This window comes from Harpia harpyja, chromosome 7 (assembly GCF_026419915.1).
Source record: "Harpia harpyja isolate bHarHar1 chromosome 7, bHarHar1 primary haplotype, whole genome shotgun sequence".
Taxonomy (NCBI): Eukaryota; Metazoa; Chordata; class Aves; order Accipitriformes; family Accipitridae; genus Harpia; species Harpia harpyja.
Window position 1 is genome coordinate 5,895,276 of NC_068946.1, and position 16,442 is coordinate 5,911,717.

The window sequence follows — 16,442 nt, forward strand, 5'->3', positions numbered from 1 at the left end:
CATTACTCACTCCGTCTCACCGCAACAGCCTTGGACTCCCTCTCAGCATCGCTCATTCCTGACCTAAGCTTGCCCACAGCTGTGATAAGGTGCCCTAGCCTGCACCTTATTCAGTGAGGGTTTCTCATACCAATGAGCTGCAAAATTTTCTAGGATAAACATCCCACATTGATGCCAAGACCTGCCTAAACTCGAGCCACTTGTGAATTCCTCCAGCCTAGAGTCTCAGAGGTGAGATGTTCTCTGCTTGCCTTCTGCAGGCACTGGACATGGTAGGGGAAAAAGGCTGGAGACAGCACAGCAATGGACAGAAAAAACAACAGTCAAGAGACCACACTCCCATTTAAATCCTGGGCTTCTGCAGTGAAACATTTTTCCACTATTTGTCACAAAGTCTAACAGCTCTGGGGAGCCGAGCATGCTCTTGGCATGCTTGTACACCTCTCACAGCTACTGCTCTCCCAAGCAGGGGAACAGAGCAAGTACAGATGCCAGAGGGAAATGGCAGTGCCAAAGACTGGTTTAACACTTGATCCAGATGGACGAGACCTCATCTCTCCCACCACCACTCCGCCCTCTTACTTCCAGCCCTCTCCCCAGGAAAGTCAAGAGTTTTGCCTACCTGGCAATATACTTCTGGTAAATATTTACGTCTTCGCTGACAGCTGGTTTGTCAGTGGGTAATCCATTCCTAATGAGAAACACACAGGGCAGAGGTGATTAGTAGGCAGGAACAGGGCACAGTCTAAGCTCCTTGTTTCTCTCACACACCACTGACATACCAGGAGAGGGCTCAGGGAAGAGCACCCAGCAAAGACACACAAAGGCTGAACCTCCCTCCCCCTTACCCTTCAAATCTGGTACCCTCTTGTCCTAGGGAACCATACAGTCTACCTACCACCTCTCCTGCATGTTCCCTCGTTGCAGTTCAGTGTGTTGGAGACACTGAGAAGACCAACCATGAAAACCTGTTTCCACAGAAAAAACTAAATACCTATATACAAACAAGTGATGGCCACATGAAAACAAACACCTCCCTGAAGCATCTTGCAACACTGTCCTTATGTGCACGGAACGGCCATTGAGACATGTCTGCCCTAGGCTCAACTGTGGGAGAAGAGTCTCAATGCTTCAGCCACGCTGTGAGCTACCGCACATTTCCTATGGCCAGCAGGCACAGTGTACTGCTACCCAGTACTGGCAACATGGCTACATCCCCCTAGATGGGGCTTTAGTTGCCTTTTTTTTTCACACAGGTACCCCAACTCCAATAGACAGATGGGGCAGCAAAGGTATTTATGTATTTTAATCAATGAGAAAACCAACCCAACTGCACCCAACTGTCACATAAGCCTGGGTTACTCAACATCATTAGGAAGCAGACAAAAATTGCATCCTCAGTGAGTTCAGCAAGAGGAAAATGAGATACAGGGCCAGACTCCAGCCTACCTAAAAGACAGTGGCATACAACACAATCCCAGACCGGCTGTACACAGTCTTCCTTCTCGGTTTTGCCCGCACCCAACCTCCACTCCTACTCGTGACAGCTCTGTAGCCTGGTTTAAACAAGGACACTTTTGCACAGAGTTCTCTTGAAGAAGGTAGATTAGTTCAGGGCATGTTAATAGCATTAGATGTTAGAGAGTTTAAACCCATGGCTAGGGTGTATGTGCGTACATGTGAGAGTAAGAGGTAATCCCTGCCAGGTTATTTGGTCCCAGCGGGGACTGTGAATGGAAAGCCAGGTCCCAGATACCACAGTTAGCACTTCCTCCTCCAGCACTATTAATGGGCTGCCTTCTCTTATCATAAAAGCCTGTATCTAGTAAGCAGCCTGAAGGAGAAGGGACCAGAGCCCCTTCTGTACTCCAATGTGTGATCAGGACACTGGGAACTGCCAGGTTGAAGGCCCTGGTCACCTCCATTCCTGTTGCAGCCCCATCATGGTGCCCCAGTTGAGGAAGTCCTGTGGCTAGAGGAGGGATCACCATGGTGCTGCAAACCCACATCTGCAAGTGGCAGGAAATGAGCAAGAGAAAGGAAATCAAACTGGGATCCCAGTGCAACACCAAAGCAGATAAGAAGAGGCTCACAGCCCACCAAGCACAGCTCTAGGATGGCCACTGAACTCCAGGCAGCTCAGCATTCTGCAGACTCTTCAGGCACAGAGTCCCTGGCCAAGTCACCCACCACGACAAGGCACTGTGCCTACAGGAATATTTACAACACAGTGTTTTTTAGTAATAGGAGTCCCTGCCTGCCATCTGGAGCACATACAGCGTTCACCCTGAGCGGGGGCCAGACGCAGATGTTAATAATCCTCTGCCCTTTCCCATACACCTTAGCCATAGAGCTCCCAAATCTGTCTGCAGGCAGTTGGGAAATGACTGTTTCACGTGGAGGACAGCTATCATTAGCTCTGCCTCCCAGGTGGGGAAACATGGAAAGTGGGGGATGCAGACTTGCCTGAGACTGCAAAGAGCATTTGAGTTAGGATTCAGCCCAAGGCCTCCTAGGTCCACATACTAAACATAAACCAGCCCTCCTCCTTAGAAGAGGGCAAAATAGTAGGGTGCATGTGATGGCATTTGCCACAGAAGTGCAGGCCAGAGGTCCTAGACTTACTACCAATGACCCCATGGAATTCATAGCTCACAAAACCCCAGGTCCACAGTGAGAAACAAGTAAATCCAAAACATGACAAGAAAGCAGAGAAGTCCCTCCCTTCCTCCCTGCTTGCAGCCTCACATACCTATGTAGCTTTTCTATAGCTACCACCTCTGGAAGCCACATTAAAAAGTAATCCAAGGTTTGGCAAGGCGTTCAGATATCTCCATTCAGTCAATGGCATCATTGCAGAGACTGCCAGCAACATATGTGTAGGAGGTTATTAGTGTAATTGGACTAATGAGTTTGCCCAGTCTGAGGGGTAATTGAATCACCTCTATTTGTGTAAGGAGCAAGCAAATTGAGAAGACACAGGCCTGGCCCCACAGAAATATGTATATGCCTAACTCCTATGAAAATTGATGGGAAATAGTCACCAAAATGTCTTCTAAGTTCTGGGACAAACAAAAAGTCCCATCTTGCTAACAGTAAAATCAGCAGAGTTTTGCCATTGAGTTAGATGGAAGCAAGAATCAGGTTCTCCTGCAGACACAGCTGGATGCCTGGGGAACCGGAAGAAGGAGAAAGTAAAGTAGTTACAACCTTGACCTCAAGAGTGCTGACAGCACCATGTTCCCTCATCTCTCATGTTAACATACGAACCCAGAAGCTAGTGCGCTCTGGATTCATGGCTGTGACTGCTGATGGCAGGCCACATCCTTAGTGCAAGTAAAAAGAGATGTAAGGTGCAACAGAGGAGCAGACACTCCAACAGAGAACAAAAAGAAACATCACACGAACAGTGCAGTACTTATCATCACATGAACTGGAATTGCCCACTGATCCACACACACACTTTAGGTATGATCCCCCACTAATACAAAGGTAAGAAAAGTGGGAGGGCACTTACTTTACTGTAGAGACTGTTCCAGTTGTGATGGAGTCTGTCTTGGAGAAAGTTGATTTCAGGTACTCGGGAGTGTTGAATGGCAATGAGACGGACTGCTCTGGCCCAGCCACAGGAGTGCTGCTGGGGGTACTGGCAAGGGGAGCAGGGGCCAGGCTGGGTGTTGGAGCTTTTACTGGAGTAAGCTTCTGAATGTTCCTCACATCGTACTTGGAAGGCCGGCCTACCTTGCCTGTCTTGAAGGCGATGGCTCCTCCCATATCTGGGCTTCCTTCTCCAGGCTTGAAAAGGTGCAAGTACTTGACGTTTTCTAGGTCATACTTGGAGGCCTTCTTGTAAGTGTTGCCATTTTGTGGCCTGATGCTCTCACCTGTCTTCAGCTTCTGAATGAAGAAGTCATATTTGGAGGCCCGTGACATCAGGCCCTGCATCTGGGAACTGCTGGGAGAGGGCAGCGGCAGGATGGTGGCTTTGGTCTCCGTCAGCATGGAGGCATCTGGACCTGGCACCCGAATGGGCTGTGCCAGCACTGAGGAAGTTTCTTTGCCCAGCTTGGAGCCCAGCTCCTCAGATTTGGCCAAGTGCATGGGCCAAGAGAGCTGCTCTCCAGCTTTCAGTTTGCGGATGTACTCCTCATACTTGGAGAAGCGGGCTCGTTTGCTCATGGCATCTTCGCCAGGGAGAGAGGCAGCAGTCGCAGTGGCCTCTGAGGTAGCAGTGTTCAGCTTGTCGAAGCTGATCTTGCGGGCCAGCTCATCCCGCATGTTCTGATCATCATAGCCGAACATGCCCAGGAACTCATTCATGGTGGTGGCGGCATAATCTCGCAGCGATGAAGCTTCCCCTACAGAGAACCAAAGTGAGAGAGTCACACAAGGCGTTGATTTTTCTTCTCCTCCTATACCAGCACTAGTAGCAGGGAGGGGGAGTAAGGGGAGAGGGGAACATGATCTACTGACGTTTGGCTCACTTGTTAGGTTTTACGACTCTTAAATTAATTTGTTTAAAAAAAAAAAGTAATTAATACTGGGGTAAAATAAAAAGAGTTCATCAATGCCAGGAAAATCAATTTCCTAAATGTTCTAGCCGATGGCTTTTCAGTACATTAAACAAAGTTTCATAAATGTCTCTGCACTCTTGCCTTGGCCTAATATGAAGAAAAAGTAATTTTACTGGAAGTGAGACCAGTGCCAATATGCCGAGGTTTGTACAGTTTTGTCCTTGCGCGTGTTTGTATATGGAAGGAGGTGCACAGAGGATAGACGGCAGTGTGTCTGCATGTGTAAGGGAGGGTAGAAACATGTGAGATATGCTATATGTGCTGGTGAACAGCAGGGCTGAGAGCAGGCAGGACAGCATGGTGTGAAACAGATAAGGGAGACAGGGCAAGACAATGTATGGAGTGGAGCAGGAGGAGGGCAGAATGGAAAAGTGCAGAGTAGAGAAAGAAAGATGCAGAAGTGGAGATGAATTCAGGTGGGGGAAGAGCAGCAAAGGCTATATGCATGAGAAGCTTGGCAGTGAGGAGTGGCGGCGGGGGGAGTGGAGAAAAGAAGGCAAGACAAAGACAGGGTAGTTCCCCATAGCTGCTGCAGTCCTTCCCTTCCCTGTCAATTTTGTAAGAGTTCTTTTCACCCAACTTGCTCCCTTCCTTCTCAATCCCAATGACTGGAGAGCTACTACTATCCACACGAAAAGGGGCCACAGCTCAGCGAAGGCTGTGGAAACCTACAGTCAGTCTCCTGAGAAGCCAGGAACAGCTTCCAGTAAGATGAGGAAAGGGAAAAGTCCACACAGGTGCAAAATAGGTAAGGAACAGCCTCGTCTCCATCAGGATTTGGACTGAGAACAGAAAGAGCTGTTGTCCTGATGTAGGCCCCACAGTGGGGGAGAAAGCCTGTTCTCTGGAGCGTGGGTTGGGGAAGGGGCAGGAAGGGGTTAGCCTACCTGAGCATGATTATACGGAGGAAGAATGAGTAAAAGCTGTCCTTCCTTGGGTCTCTCCCTCCCTTCCTCCCTCCCCTACTCCCTCGGGCAGTTTCACAGGCCACCAGGAGGGGAAGAACACACATCTGGAGGTCACCCAATATCAGTGTAAAGGAGGAAATAAAGATTGCTCTGACGTGCCAGCTTGGACTCATTTAGGCTTCAGTCTGACACAGCGCTCCTCCTCCTCTCCCTCTTGCTTTCTCCTGCAGAGTAAAGATTTACTGTGTGCAGGAGTCCTTCAAACCTCCCTCGTCATCTTTTCCAATCACTCACTCTAGCTCTCATGGGCAAGCAGACTTGTTCACAGGGAGCCAGCACAGGCAGGTACGCTGGCAGCAAAATGGAGGTTCTGGGCACTGGGTCCCGCTCAAACCAAATCAACACTGCCTTGAAACATAGTGGAAAAGGAAGGCACCAAGACATAGCCACAGAACAGGTCAGCAGATCCAAAGCATGAAAACGGACCCTTAGGATTTGGGGGATGACAGCCAATGATGCCATACGCACAGGCACGCACATACGAGAGCACTTCTGTGCACACAAGACCCAGTCAATGAGCAAAGCCGAAGTTCAATAGCCATCAGCTTCCACAAATCAGTTTCCACAGGACTATACAGAGGAAGAGACTGCCTGCAATGGGCACTAAAATGTGCAAGACCATGAAAGTAATATTCCTGTTTCAATATTGCCTGGCATACCTGTGTTCATGTAGCAGAAGTGTGGCTGCACTAGTTGCCTGTCTACATGGTACATGAGAAAGGCAATGCAAAGAACATGCCTGAAGCCTGCAAGCAGGAGGACAAAGACGCACCTGCTAAGTACTGGGATCTGGTTTAGCCCAAAATGACTTTCCAGCTCTGGGCACTTGGGCCCAGCATCCTGCATGGGATTTGGGGATGCCTGACTTCAGAATAAACACCCTGTTAGTTACAGAATGGGTGGCAATGCCCCTGCAGTGTCTCACTCAGGTTTCTGTAGCACAACCTCATGGGTCAGTATTAATCTTAAAGGATGTTAAATGCAGAATCATGCCTCACAGTGTCCAATAACAAGACCTGTCAGAAGGAAACCACAAGGAAAGGCTGTATTACTCCATCCTCAGAAGTAGGATCGTTTCATCTGTGCTTCCCCACTTGACCCTCTCCTGTGGCCCCTCCAACACCCTACCAAAGCCATCAACTTTATCTTTCACACACAGACATATTAAATAATTCCATCTCGCTTTAAAGCAGTTCTCCTTTTTACCTCTTTTTCTCTCTTCTCCACCTCCATTTCAGTGTAACCCTATGACCCAACAAAAGTGATTAAACCCATGAAATCCCTACGGGGTCTAACACTTCCCTGTTTCTGTTAAATCTGCTTTCCCTGTTCTGCTTTTCCTCTCTTTTTGGACCTGTAAAACAATCCCCTAGCCTCCTTCACAATGCCCTGACTTCCAAGCACTGCACAGAAAAACTCTAGCCAACCTGTGCCAAACTGCAAGGGGAGAAAAAATACCACAGAGAGGATCTGATAGGAAATTAAACTATTAAGTTTGATTTTTACTAGCTTTAACAGCTGCCCTGAAAGCCAGCCAACCCCTTTCCTTCCTTATCCTAACCTGCAGCACACGAAAAAAGACGGGAGACCCTCTTTTTCAATCCCACATCTCAAATCAGTTTTACAAATCCCAGCTCGGTTCAGGCCCCACAGACATTACAAATCCAGAGAGAAGATTCAATGAAACCTAGTATTTTCTTTTAACACTGTAGAAAATGAAATGCTGTAGGAGACCAGCTCCTTTTTAAACTTCTCTCATCTGCACACCTGGTCTTGGAAAGCATCGTTGGTACCCATGTGGCAAGACCCCAACTGGTGCAAACAATTATATGCAAACCCCAAGACCATAGGAAAGGGGGAGTTTTCAGACCTTTTTTTGAGCTTTGCAAAGTCTGAGCTTGAGTTCAGGTTTTACTACCCCAGATTTAATCCCCTCATCCCTCAAAACACCTTGCATTATGCTTTTCCGTTGCTCAAATTCGGTTCCAAATGATCACAATACCCTCCCTGATCAACAGCTTTGCCAGTGCTGCTCAGTCTTTCCTCATCCACATTTAAGATGAAACCTTGGCCAGTTCCCACTACTCACTGCCTAGCAAGCACACCTTCACTCATCCCAGCATGAGCCCACCAACACATCCCCTAAAGCCAAGACAACCTTCATTTATTTGCACAGGCAGCTAACCAGAAGGCTACAGGCTTTTCTGGTGGAGGCACCTTATGGAAGGGAGCTGTCTCACCACGAAGATGGTATGAGACCCAGCCAACTCATTTCACATACAAACAACAGTGAAGAGGTAATTATTATTACCTAATCAACAGAAAACCCTCCCCATACCCACACACAGACAAAAGTGAAGCAGGACAGCAGCTGGGAAACAAATCCCTGTGACAAGTGCACAGCCCTGGAAGGCACAGGAAGCATTGTCCCTGGGTCTTCTTCCCCCTCCCCTGCACCACATTTGTCTCTCCTTTTCTATGTGATAATAAAAGGGCTCCCTCTCCCCTTGCCAGTGCTCTCCATTTGTGGGCATTGCCAAAGAGCAGAGATCTGTGTGTCTCAGAGCAGCTATCGTATCACAAAGGATCCGAAGCTAGCAAAAAAGGGGCTAAAAATAGCCTGCAGCAGCTCACTATATATGGAAGGAAAAGCAAAACAGCCCAAATGGAGTGCAAGGTCTGGATACTGGGGGATGGGACATCCCAGCCAGGGCTCTGTCCTTTATTCTGCTTGGGAAGGAAAACATGTAGACTTGGGGGCTATAGCATAATGAGCAAGAAACTGGCACTCATCAGGCATGTTCTCCCAAGTGGAGTCTCCCCAGGAAATTATGAAGAGAAAACCCCCCTTGTTGAAAACAGGTCCACTATTCCCTTTCTAAGGGACTTAGCCAACAGGCTAAGAAAAGAAAGGGAAACTTTGAAAGCTTGTACAAGGGAAAGCTCCTGGTGACTACTTTAGCCCACTACGTAAGTAACAGAGCAAAGAACCTGGGACTGTATAGGATGTATGTGTGCGTCAGTGAGAGATTGTGGAAAGGGATCTTGGTCAGAGACTGTACTGGGAAATCTAAATGCTATATATAAATGCGTGTAGAGAACTATGGGTCAGCCAGTGTGCAGGAGAGGGTGCGTGAATGAATGAAGAAACACATCTGCACGTCCAGATCAGCTTCTGACACACATCTCCTGACAGACGCCAGCTTTGAGACTCCTGAACATGTTTCCTACCTGTACCAGAGAGGGAGGCACATAAGGCAAGACTCATTAGTCCCTTGCTTCCAAGGGGTGGCTCAGAAAAAGAAACAGGGATGCCATACATGCATGTTCTCCATCTTGTTTCAAAGCATGAGGATTGAACAGCATGGAGCAAGTCTCTGAAACTCCTGCCTGATGCACAAGCATCTGACCCTGGAAGGAGACAAAGGTGGCAGGGATTTGGCATTAGACTACAGGAGGTGCTAGTAGAGGACACCAGCAGTAGCTGAAGTCCCATCAAGCAGGCTGTGTGTGTACATACCAGGAATCCAGGAAGCAGGAGCCCTTCTCAGCCCCATATAATTAGGATCGCTTTCCCTACTGATCAAGAAAGCCAGTTAGACATAGGATCCGTTTTTCTGCGTGGCTCCTGCTTTCTACCCAAGTTTCCAGCTGACCAAAGAAGTACGGTCTCAATTTTAAATGCTGCTGAGCACTGCCAGCTCTGTATCCTCTATGTCCTCAGAGGGAGCAACGGGTGCTCAGAACCTTCAAAACCAGGTTCCTGCCATGACTCCTCTGAAGCCACATTGACCAGGAGGGCAGAGCTGTATTCCTTTCCTTTGATCTGACTGCCTCCTGCTACCCCCAACTCCCAGGAAAACTCCTTTTCAGTATAGGCCATTCCAGATCTTGCTGGAATAAACTTAACTTGCACCCAGTAACACCAGGTCTGAGAGGACTCAGTGATGAACAGCTTAAAATCCATTTTCTGGAACACTGACAGAAAAAGAAGAGGAAAAGAACTTCATCCTTTCCAAAGCAAGGGATGTTTCAGTTTGTGCTTTCCAGGGAAATGTTGCGAACGACATTTACAACAGGGTTCTTGAAACAGACGCTCAAGACCTGGCAGCACGTCTGTTTGCAAGTCAAATCCCATGTGGCTGTATATGTAAACCGGACCCCGCATGTGCCATTACCTGCCTTAAACATAAATAAGTCTTCAGCCCCCCATAAATGTACATAAACATTTTTACATGATCCTTTGACAATATAGCCCTACAAAGGCATTTTACTGAGAACTCCTACCCCAGTGAGAAACCTCAGTTCCTTTTAATTTTCCCCAGTTTGGTAACATATTTTTTACATTTAAGTTCCCCTTCTTTCAGTTTTCATAGCAAATAAAAGCTGCAAATGGGGGGGGGGGGATTAAAACAAACTAAAAATGGAGTCCAGGCACAATCACCTTGTGTCTGGGAACGACAAGGGCTTTCCTATCAAAGGAAACTGAAGGTCACACTTTTCCTCATTGATCTTGCAATGTTTGTTAATTACTCTGTCACTGATGTGGCGAAGGATAATTAAACAGCTCTGTTTATATCTTATATGCATAATTATGTGCGCTGCCACTGAACTCGTGAAGACTAGAGAATGTGCCTCTCCAGAAGGGGAACGGACAGACAGAGATGAGTTTCGGCTGCATTATTAACAGGAGGAGGAAAACATGTGCGCACACAAAAGGAGGAAAGTTTGATGGATTCACAAAGTGCTGGGATCAGGGGAGGGGTGCATGCAGGTGGAGCAGATTAGGGGAAGATCTTTCAATTACAGATCCAACCCAGCCGAGTGACAAATTGGGGGAGGGAGCTGCTCTGCCCTAATGGAGAGAATTCAATTTACCCTAAGCTTTTACCAAGGCTTAGCACTCATACAGCCCCCAAAGTCAATCTGGGGGGAACCTGGGTATCAGAAAGCGATAAAGAAATTCATCTGGGGCCTTCTGCAACATCTCTTGCTGAATTCAGCTTTTGAATGAAGCACAAAAATAACGTGGTAGCTATCTGAAAATAAGAAATGCACACACACGGCCTGGGGGAAAACACTTTGCAACTGCTCACAAGTTGGCATCCCAGACCGAAGCAGCGGGGGACACAGGTTTGGAACCGACAGCTTCACTAGCTCGAGCCCGAACCCAGGGTGTGCTACCCAGCCAGCAGTGCTGGAGGACGGGCTCCCACACCTGCCTCGTGAAGGAGACAATGCCATGGCGAGCGGTAACCCCTCAACCCCTCCAGCCAGGATGAGGGAACGCACAGCAGCGTTACGTGTTGGATGGCTCTGTTACGGCCTTTTATTTGACACGCAGGCAGGGGTACCGGCAGGCCGACCAGGGGTAAGTGACCAAGACGGGCAGTGCTAGCCAGCAGCTCGCTCCAAGCTTGCTAACGGCCGAGCAGCAGAGGGCAGCGGCTGGGGCTCAGCGGGGTCCCGCACGGGACGTGTGGCCACGCCGGCCTCGCCCGGGCACGGCACGGCCTCCCCCCGCCGGGTCCCCTTCCTCCCGTTCCCCCGGGGAAAGCCGCCGCCGCCTACCTCCTGCCTGCCGCCGCGGCGGCCGCTCCTTCCAGAACCTTCGCCCCGGCCGGCCTGTGGGGCGGGGCGGGGCCGCCGCACGCGCGCGGCGGGCGCGGGGCCGGGTCCCGCCTCCCCAGGTGCGGCCGCGCGGGGCCGGGCGGGCCGCCGCAGGGGCAGCCGCTCCCCGGCGCCTCTTCCCGGAGCCGCCCCCGGTCCCCGACAGCCTCGGGGGGCTTTTGCAGGTCCCGAGCCGGCCCGGCCCGTGAAAGCCGGGGGAAGGGGCAGGCCAGCACCTCCGCGGGCAGCAGGGCCGCAGCAGGCACCGGGTTGAAATGCACGATGAGGTACTGGCCTTCTCCCTCCAGCCTGGGGCTCCCGCGGTCAACTCTGATCTCGGGCTTAATTACCATTGTGTCAGATGCGATGTGTGGGCATGAGTGTGTTTACACAACCCTGCCTGCAATGCGCTGCAATGCCATGCACTACAATGCCATGCAATGCAATGCCATGCGCTGCAAAACCAGCATGGGCGTGAATATGCTGCAGAATCCACCTGGGATTTGCCACAAGGGCACGCTCCCCTTTTTTTCCCCCTCATGTGGAAATACATGACCAGAAAACCAGCGCACACCACAGCTATCTCCATCTGAATGGTGTGAAGGAGCCTACGGGGGAGATCTACTCTACCGAGGGATCTGTGGTCTGGAAAGAGCCGTCCAGCCACATCCATCCGAACAAACAGCCCTCTCAGGAAGGGGAGGCTGAAGCAGAGGCAAACTCAGCATGGTCCCAACAGCAAAATGCCAGGTTTCTGCAAGGGGATTGGGGCTTTCACCCTTCTCCTTGGCTGCCAGATGCAGACAGTGTCTGGCATAGACACACAGCAACAGCTTCATCTGTCCCACAGAAAACGCGACCGTGAAGCTGCCCTGCGCAGGGAGGTGGAGGGGGCAGAGGGCTTACCTGAGGCGGTTCCTCCCCCGAGCTTGGAGCCTGTCTCGCCACTGGAGGACCGGTAGGCATCGTCCTTGGAGGCCGGCCCGTCTGAATCCCTGTCATCCAAGAAGTTGCCATCCTGCGAGCCCCTCAGAGCGTCCACCTCGTCCCCGTTATCTTCCTCGTCACTGCAGCCCTTGGGCTGCACCATGTAAACCCCTTCAGGGGGCACCTCCACGCTCTCAGCACCCTTACATTCCTTGCCCTCCGCTCGCCCCAGCAAGGGCTCCTCGTTGTATTCCCCGTTCACCCACTTCTCAATCACCTCCCTCCTTTTGTCCTCCTCGATCTTCTGCACGCGGCTGAGTCCATCTGAAAACTCTGTCCCCAGCTCCTTGGTCCCAGGCTGAGGCAGGTCCTTGTTGCTGCTTTCCCGCTGCGGCCCCTTGTCCGCTCGTGCCTGTTCAGCTCCCCCGTGGTCAAAGACGACCTGGCGGCTCAGCTTGGCACAGATTGCATTTAGCTTCAGGCCGCCTTTGCGCTTGGCAGCCATTGTGGGTTTTCCTGAGGCTGCGTCAGTGCATATAGTTCTTTCAGCTGGAAAGAGAGAGGGGAAAGAAGCAAGGAAGGGCATTAGTGGGATCAGACAACTTGAACCCAAACAGCAAATGGCTGGTCCAAACCCAATGGGCCTTCAGGCATGGCCAGTGTCATCCTCTGAAAGGTGGGACTGCCATCTGTTTCCTAAGCTCTGAGTGGAAGCCCAGCCAGGAGAGCCTGGTGAGAGGCACGCTCCAAACCTGCTGGTACCAAAGGATGCTAGTAGCCTCAAGAAAGAGGCATGTAATTATGCTGGGACTGAACTGGGCTCAAAAGGCCCCAAACACCTCAGGCACGTGAATGTGGTACGGACCAGCCTTTGCTCCTGGCTCAGGCAGGATGTGAAGTCTGTTAAAAGCCTGACTTGCTCTCCCCTTCAGACTGCAGCACCACCTGAGTTTAGGTCCCCAGCTCCATCCCAAATGTGTTGGCTGCCAAAACCACACCAGCCAGTAACTGTACCCGAGCACCTGTAGCAGGGAGAACAGCTTCCCAAGCCTAACCCTAGGGATGGTGAGGAATTCACTTAATGGGGTTTATGTATATTCTCAGAGAAGAGAACCAGTATGCACCAGAAAGAACCAGTACGGAGGACAGTAGCCCTGGCAAGTGCGTGTGCTGGAGCACCAGACTGGTGTGTGGCAGTCCTATGGGAGAAAATCACCTTGGGTTGGTATCAGTTGATCAAGCCCCTTTGCCTGCTCGTTCACTCGCTCTCACACACACAGGAAATTCTGCTCTCACACTTCCCAGCACAATCAGCTAATTAGTGTGGGTTTGTTATTTTAATGTAGTTTATTCATATGTGACAGCTAGTAAAGGAGGGGTAAGAGAAAGTGGGGGGAGAAAGGAAGAAGGTAAGGTCTTAACTTCAAGGTCACGGAGAATCTTGAACTAAATGGTCCCTATCAGAGTCACTCGCATAATTATTGCATCAACAATTAACAAGATTCAATCGCAAATAAAAGCAAAGACCTGATTCTAAAGCAGCTGCATTGTCTCATTTCCCTCTTAGAATACCTCTGAGAGACAACCAGACTAATAAGGGTTAAAGGTCCCAGGGCAAGAAACATGCACACAACCTGGCTCTTCCCCCAGCGCGCAGTGCAGAGGCAGACCCTGCTCTGTGCCCAGGGCTCAGGAAAAGCACCCAATAAAACGCTTGCCGGACACACAGACCACACTACTGGAGTTAGTGTGGGGACATTGCTGGAGGTCTCTCCAAAATGTGCTCTTAGACTTTATGTCGTACTGGAAGAGGCGCCCATCACACAGAGAGCAAACAGAAACCGTCTCCAGACCTCGAATAGTGAGAACAGGTTCCTCCACTGCACAGGAGTCCCTCGTGGCAGCTCAGCCCACTCCTCCCTGTCACCAGCACAGAGGTGCTGCTCCACAGAAGCACAGTGAGATTAATCAGACCCCCTACGATGCATCCAGAAGCCATCGTGACAGCCCCTAATCCTATAACATGACAGCCCAATACAAACAGACTGAAACTTTAGACCTGCTGTCCAAGAGCCAGAGAGTGGCTGCTTAGCGTAAACTCCTGACAGCTTCAGACACGCTTCCCTGTCAAGGACTGCAAGAAAAATACCCCCCCCCGGCAAATATATCAGCCCCCCACGCAAAGGGAGGCAAAATGTACTCCTCCACTTTCTGAACACCCCCCCCCAGGCACTAACACCTACGTGCAATCTATGCTTTTGTGAAGGGAAAGCACACATTGCCCCCAAACACATACCTCCCCATCTAGAAATTATAGCTGTTCAAGAGCTGCGTGTATGCGCTAGCAGGCTCCATAAATGTAGTCATACACGTATGGGTTAAAAAGTCCCATCTCCCCAAAATACATTCCCATACATTTCCCCACGCATTTCCCTTTCACACATTCCCCCAACACACGCACACAGTCCTCACGCATACAGATGGGCACAGGCAGACGCCCATGAAGCTGCAAAAGTCTCTGTGTGCTGGCACCTTCCCTTCCCATCACATTCCCACTCTATTTAGGGCAGAAAGTGAAGGCCAATCCTATGCGCAACTGGTACCACAGAGGGAATCTCGGGAGGCTGCTGTGAGCTCCAACTGGAGCCTGGCCAGGACACCTACAGCTCACGCCTGTATGCTCGGGCGAAGGGCCAGCGGAGCCTCGACGGCTGCAGGTACTTAGGATGGTGCCTCCCGTGCGGTGCGGTGCCTGCCCAGGGCTGGGGCGCTGGGTCAGCACTGAATCACCAGCGCCGCTCTCCCAAATGCTGCCTGGTGATTCCCCGTCCACGTTCTCACGATACCCAGCCCTGCTTAACTGGTGAGATCAGCATCGCTCGCAGCTGGAGATAACTGGGAGGCAGACACGCGGCAGCCCAAATCCCCACTGCCCTCCCCCTTTCTGCAATGAGGGCAGGTCCCATTATTCTGGTCTGGAGGTGAGCAGCCAAGTGCGTGCACCAGCCGGCAAATGAATATATAAATATTTATTCAAAGGAAGAGAGGAACAGACCTTCCCGAGGCTGCACTTGCCGCATACGCAGCAACTCCAGGGAGCCTGCAACTTGTCTTCCATTCCTGTTCCTGCCTCCTTCCACCTCACACACCCTGGCTTTGCCCCTCTGCCTCCCCAGCTTCTGCCCCCCAGGTCCTGCCCTTCCCCTCTGCATCTTTCCTGTCCCTTCTCCTTGTGACTGGGATTTTTTTTGAGCACAGCAATGCTGCTCTAACATTTTGAGAGTCTTCTCCTAAAGTCTAAGTTAAAAATAAAGCAAGTTCTGAAAACGTACCTTTTCCCTGATCTATAAAACTAACGCCCCCAGAGATCTTCCTGAGATGGGATTTGCTCTGTAGTACCAGGGCTCTTACGTATCTGCATCCCACCTATGCATGTATGGCTGCAGGGAATCAGAACTCCCAGCTTCTTCTGCCAACCTTGCAACCAACTCTCCACAAGCCCGGACACGTCATTTTATCTTTCCATTGCCTTATTTCCTTGTCTATGGAATGGGAGGGACATTACCTATATCAACATTTCTGTTCCCCTCTTTTAGCCTTTCAATTTCAAAAGCAGAAGGGAAACCCTTCTCACAAAGAAATGCTCAAGATGGCCATCAGGCCGGAGGGGACCAGAGCATCTGTGTTTCATTCACTCAGGCAGAGGGAGAGGAATCAAGCTGCTGAATGAGGGACCCTCGTATCCGCCTGAGGTCGGGCCTGCCAGGCAGGGAGGGACCCCCGAAGCCAAGCAGAGGCTCCCTCCCCCCAGGCCAAGCTCCCCACCCCAAATCACCCTGCGTCTCCATCGCACTGTTTAAAGATTCCAGGCTAAGTAAACATCCCCCTTCATTTTCTTCGTCTAAATAGAAATGTTTTGATTTCACATCAATCTGAGGAAGCCGTTTATAACCTGAGCCTGTCACACAGACTTTTCATCTCTGCCCAGGACAAACTCTCCCACATGCTCTATTTACACTGAGCACTTCCTCTGAAAACAATGCCACCGGGAGTTTACTTCGCTTGCCCCCTCCCCACACCCTGCGAGAAGACACCAGCTCCCTCTGCTCTGCACCCAGCCCCGTGGCATCTTGAGAGCAAACCTCCCTTTGCAGAAAAGGTACGGCTTGCCACAACCAGGCCTGGCAAGGAGGAGGACAAAACTCACCTTGCCGTTTCGCTGCCTTGTCAACCCTTGAACTTGCTGCCGACAAGGCCAGGTAGCTGCCCCCGCCGCCCCTCTTTCGCCCGGTCCCCATGTGCTGCCAGCACCCCGTGTGCAGCCCCAGGCTCTCTCCCTCCACGCAGTCCCCAAAGCAGCACT

The 16,442-nt window shown here is 50.8% G+C and overlaps 1 protein-coding gene across 12 annotated transcripts in view; it reads right to left on the minus strand.

Moving 5' to 3' along the window:
• CASZ1 (castor zinc finger 1) overlaps positions 1 to 16,442 on the minus strand; it is a 212,273-nt gene that overhangs the window by 40,401 nt on the left and 155,430 nt on the right. For all 12 annotated transcript variants that reach the window (XM_052791544.1, XM_052791540.1, XM_052791543.1 and 9 more), the window contains 3 exons: positions 12,059 to 12,628; positions 3,518 to 4,358; positions 623 to 691 (listed from right to left, as the gene is read on the minus strand). In XM_052791544.1, coding sequence (XP_052647504.1) covers positions 623 to 691; positions 3,518 to 4,358; positions 12,059 to 12,584 — 1,436 coding nt within the window. In that variant the 5' untranslated portion in view covers positions 12,585 to 12,628. The remainder of the gene's footprint in view (positions 1 to 622; positions 692 to 3,517; positions 4,359 to 12,058; positions 12,629 to 16,442) is intronic.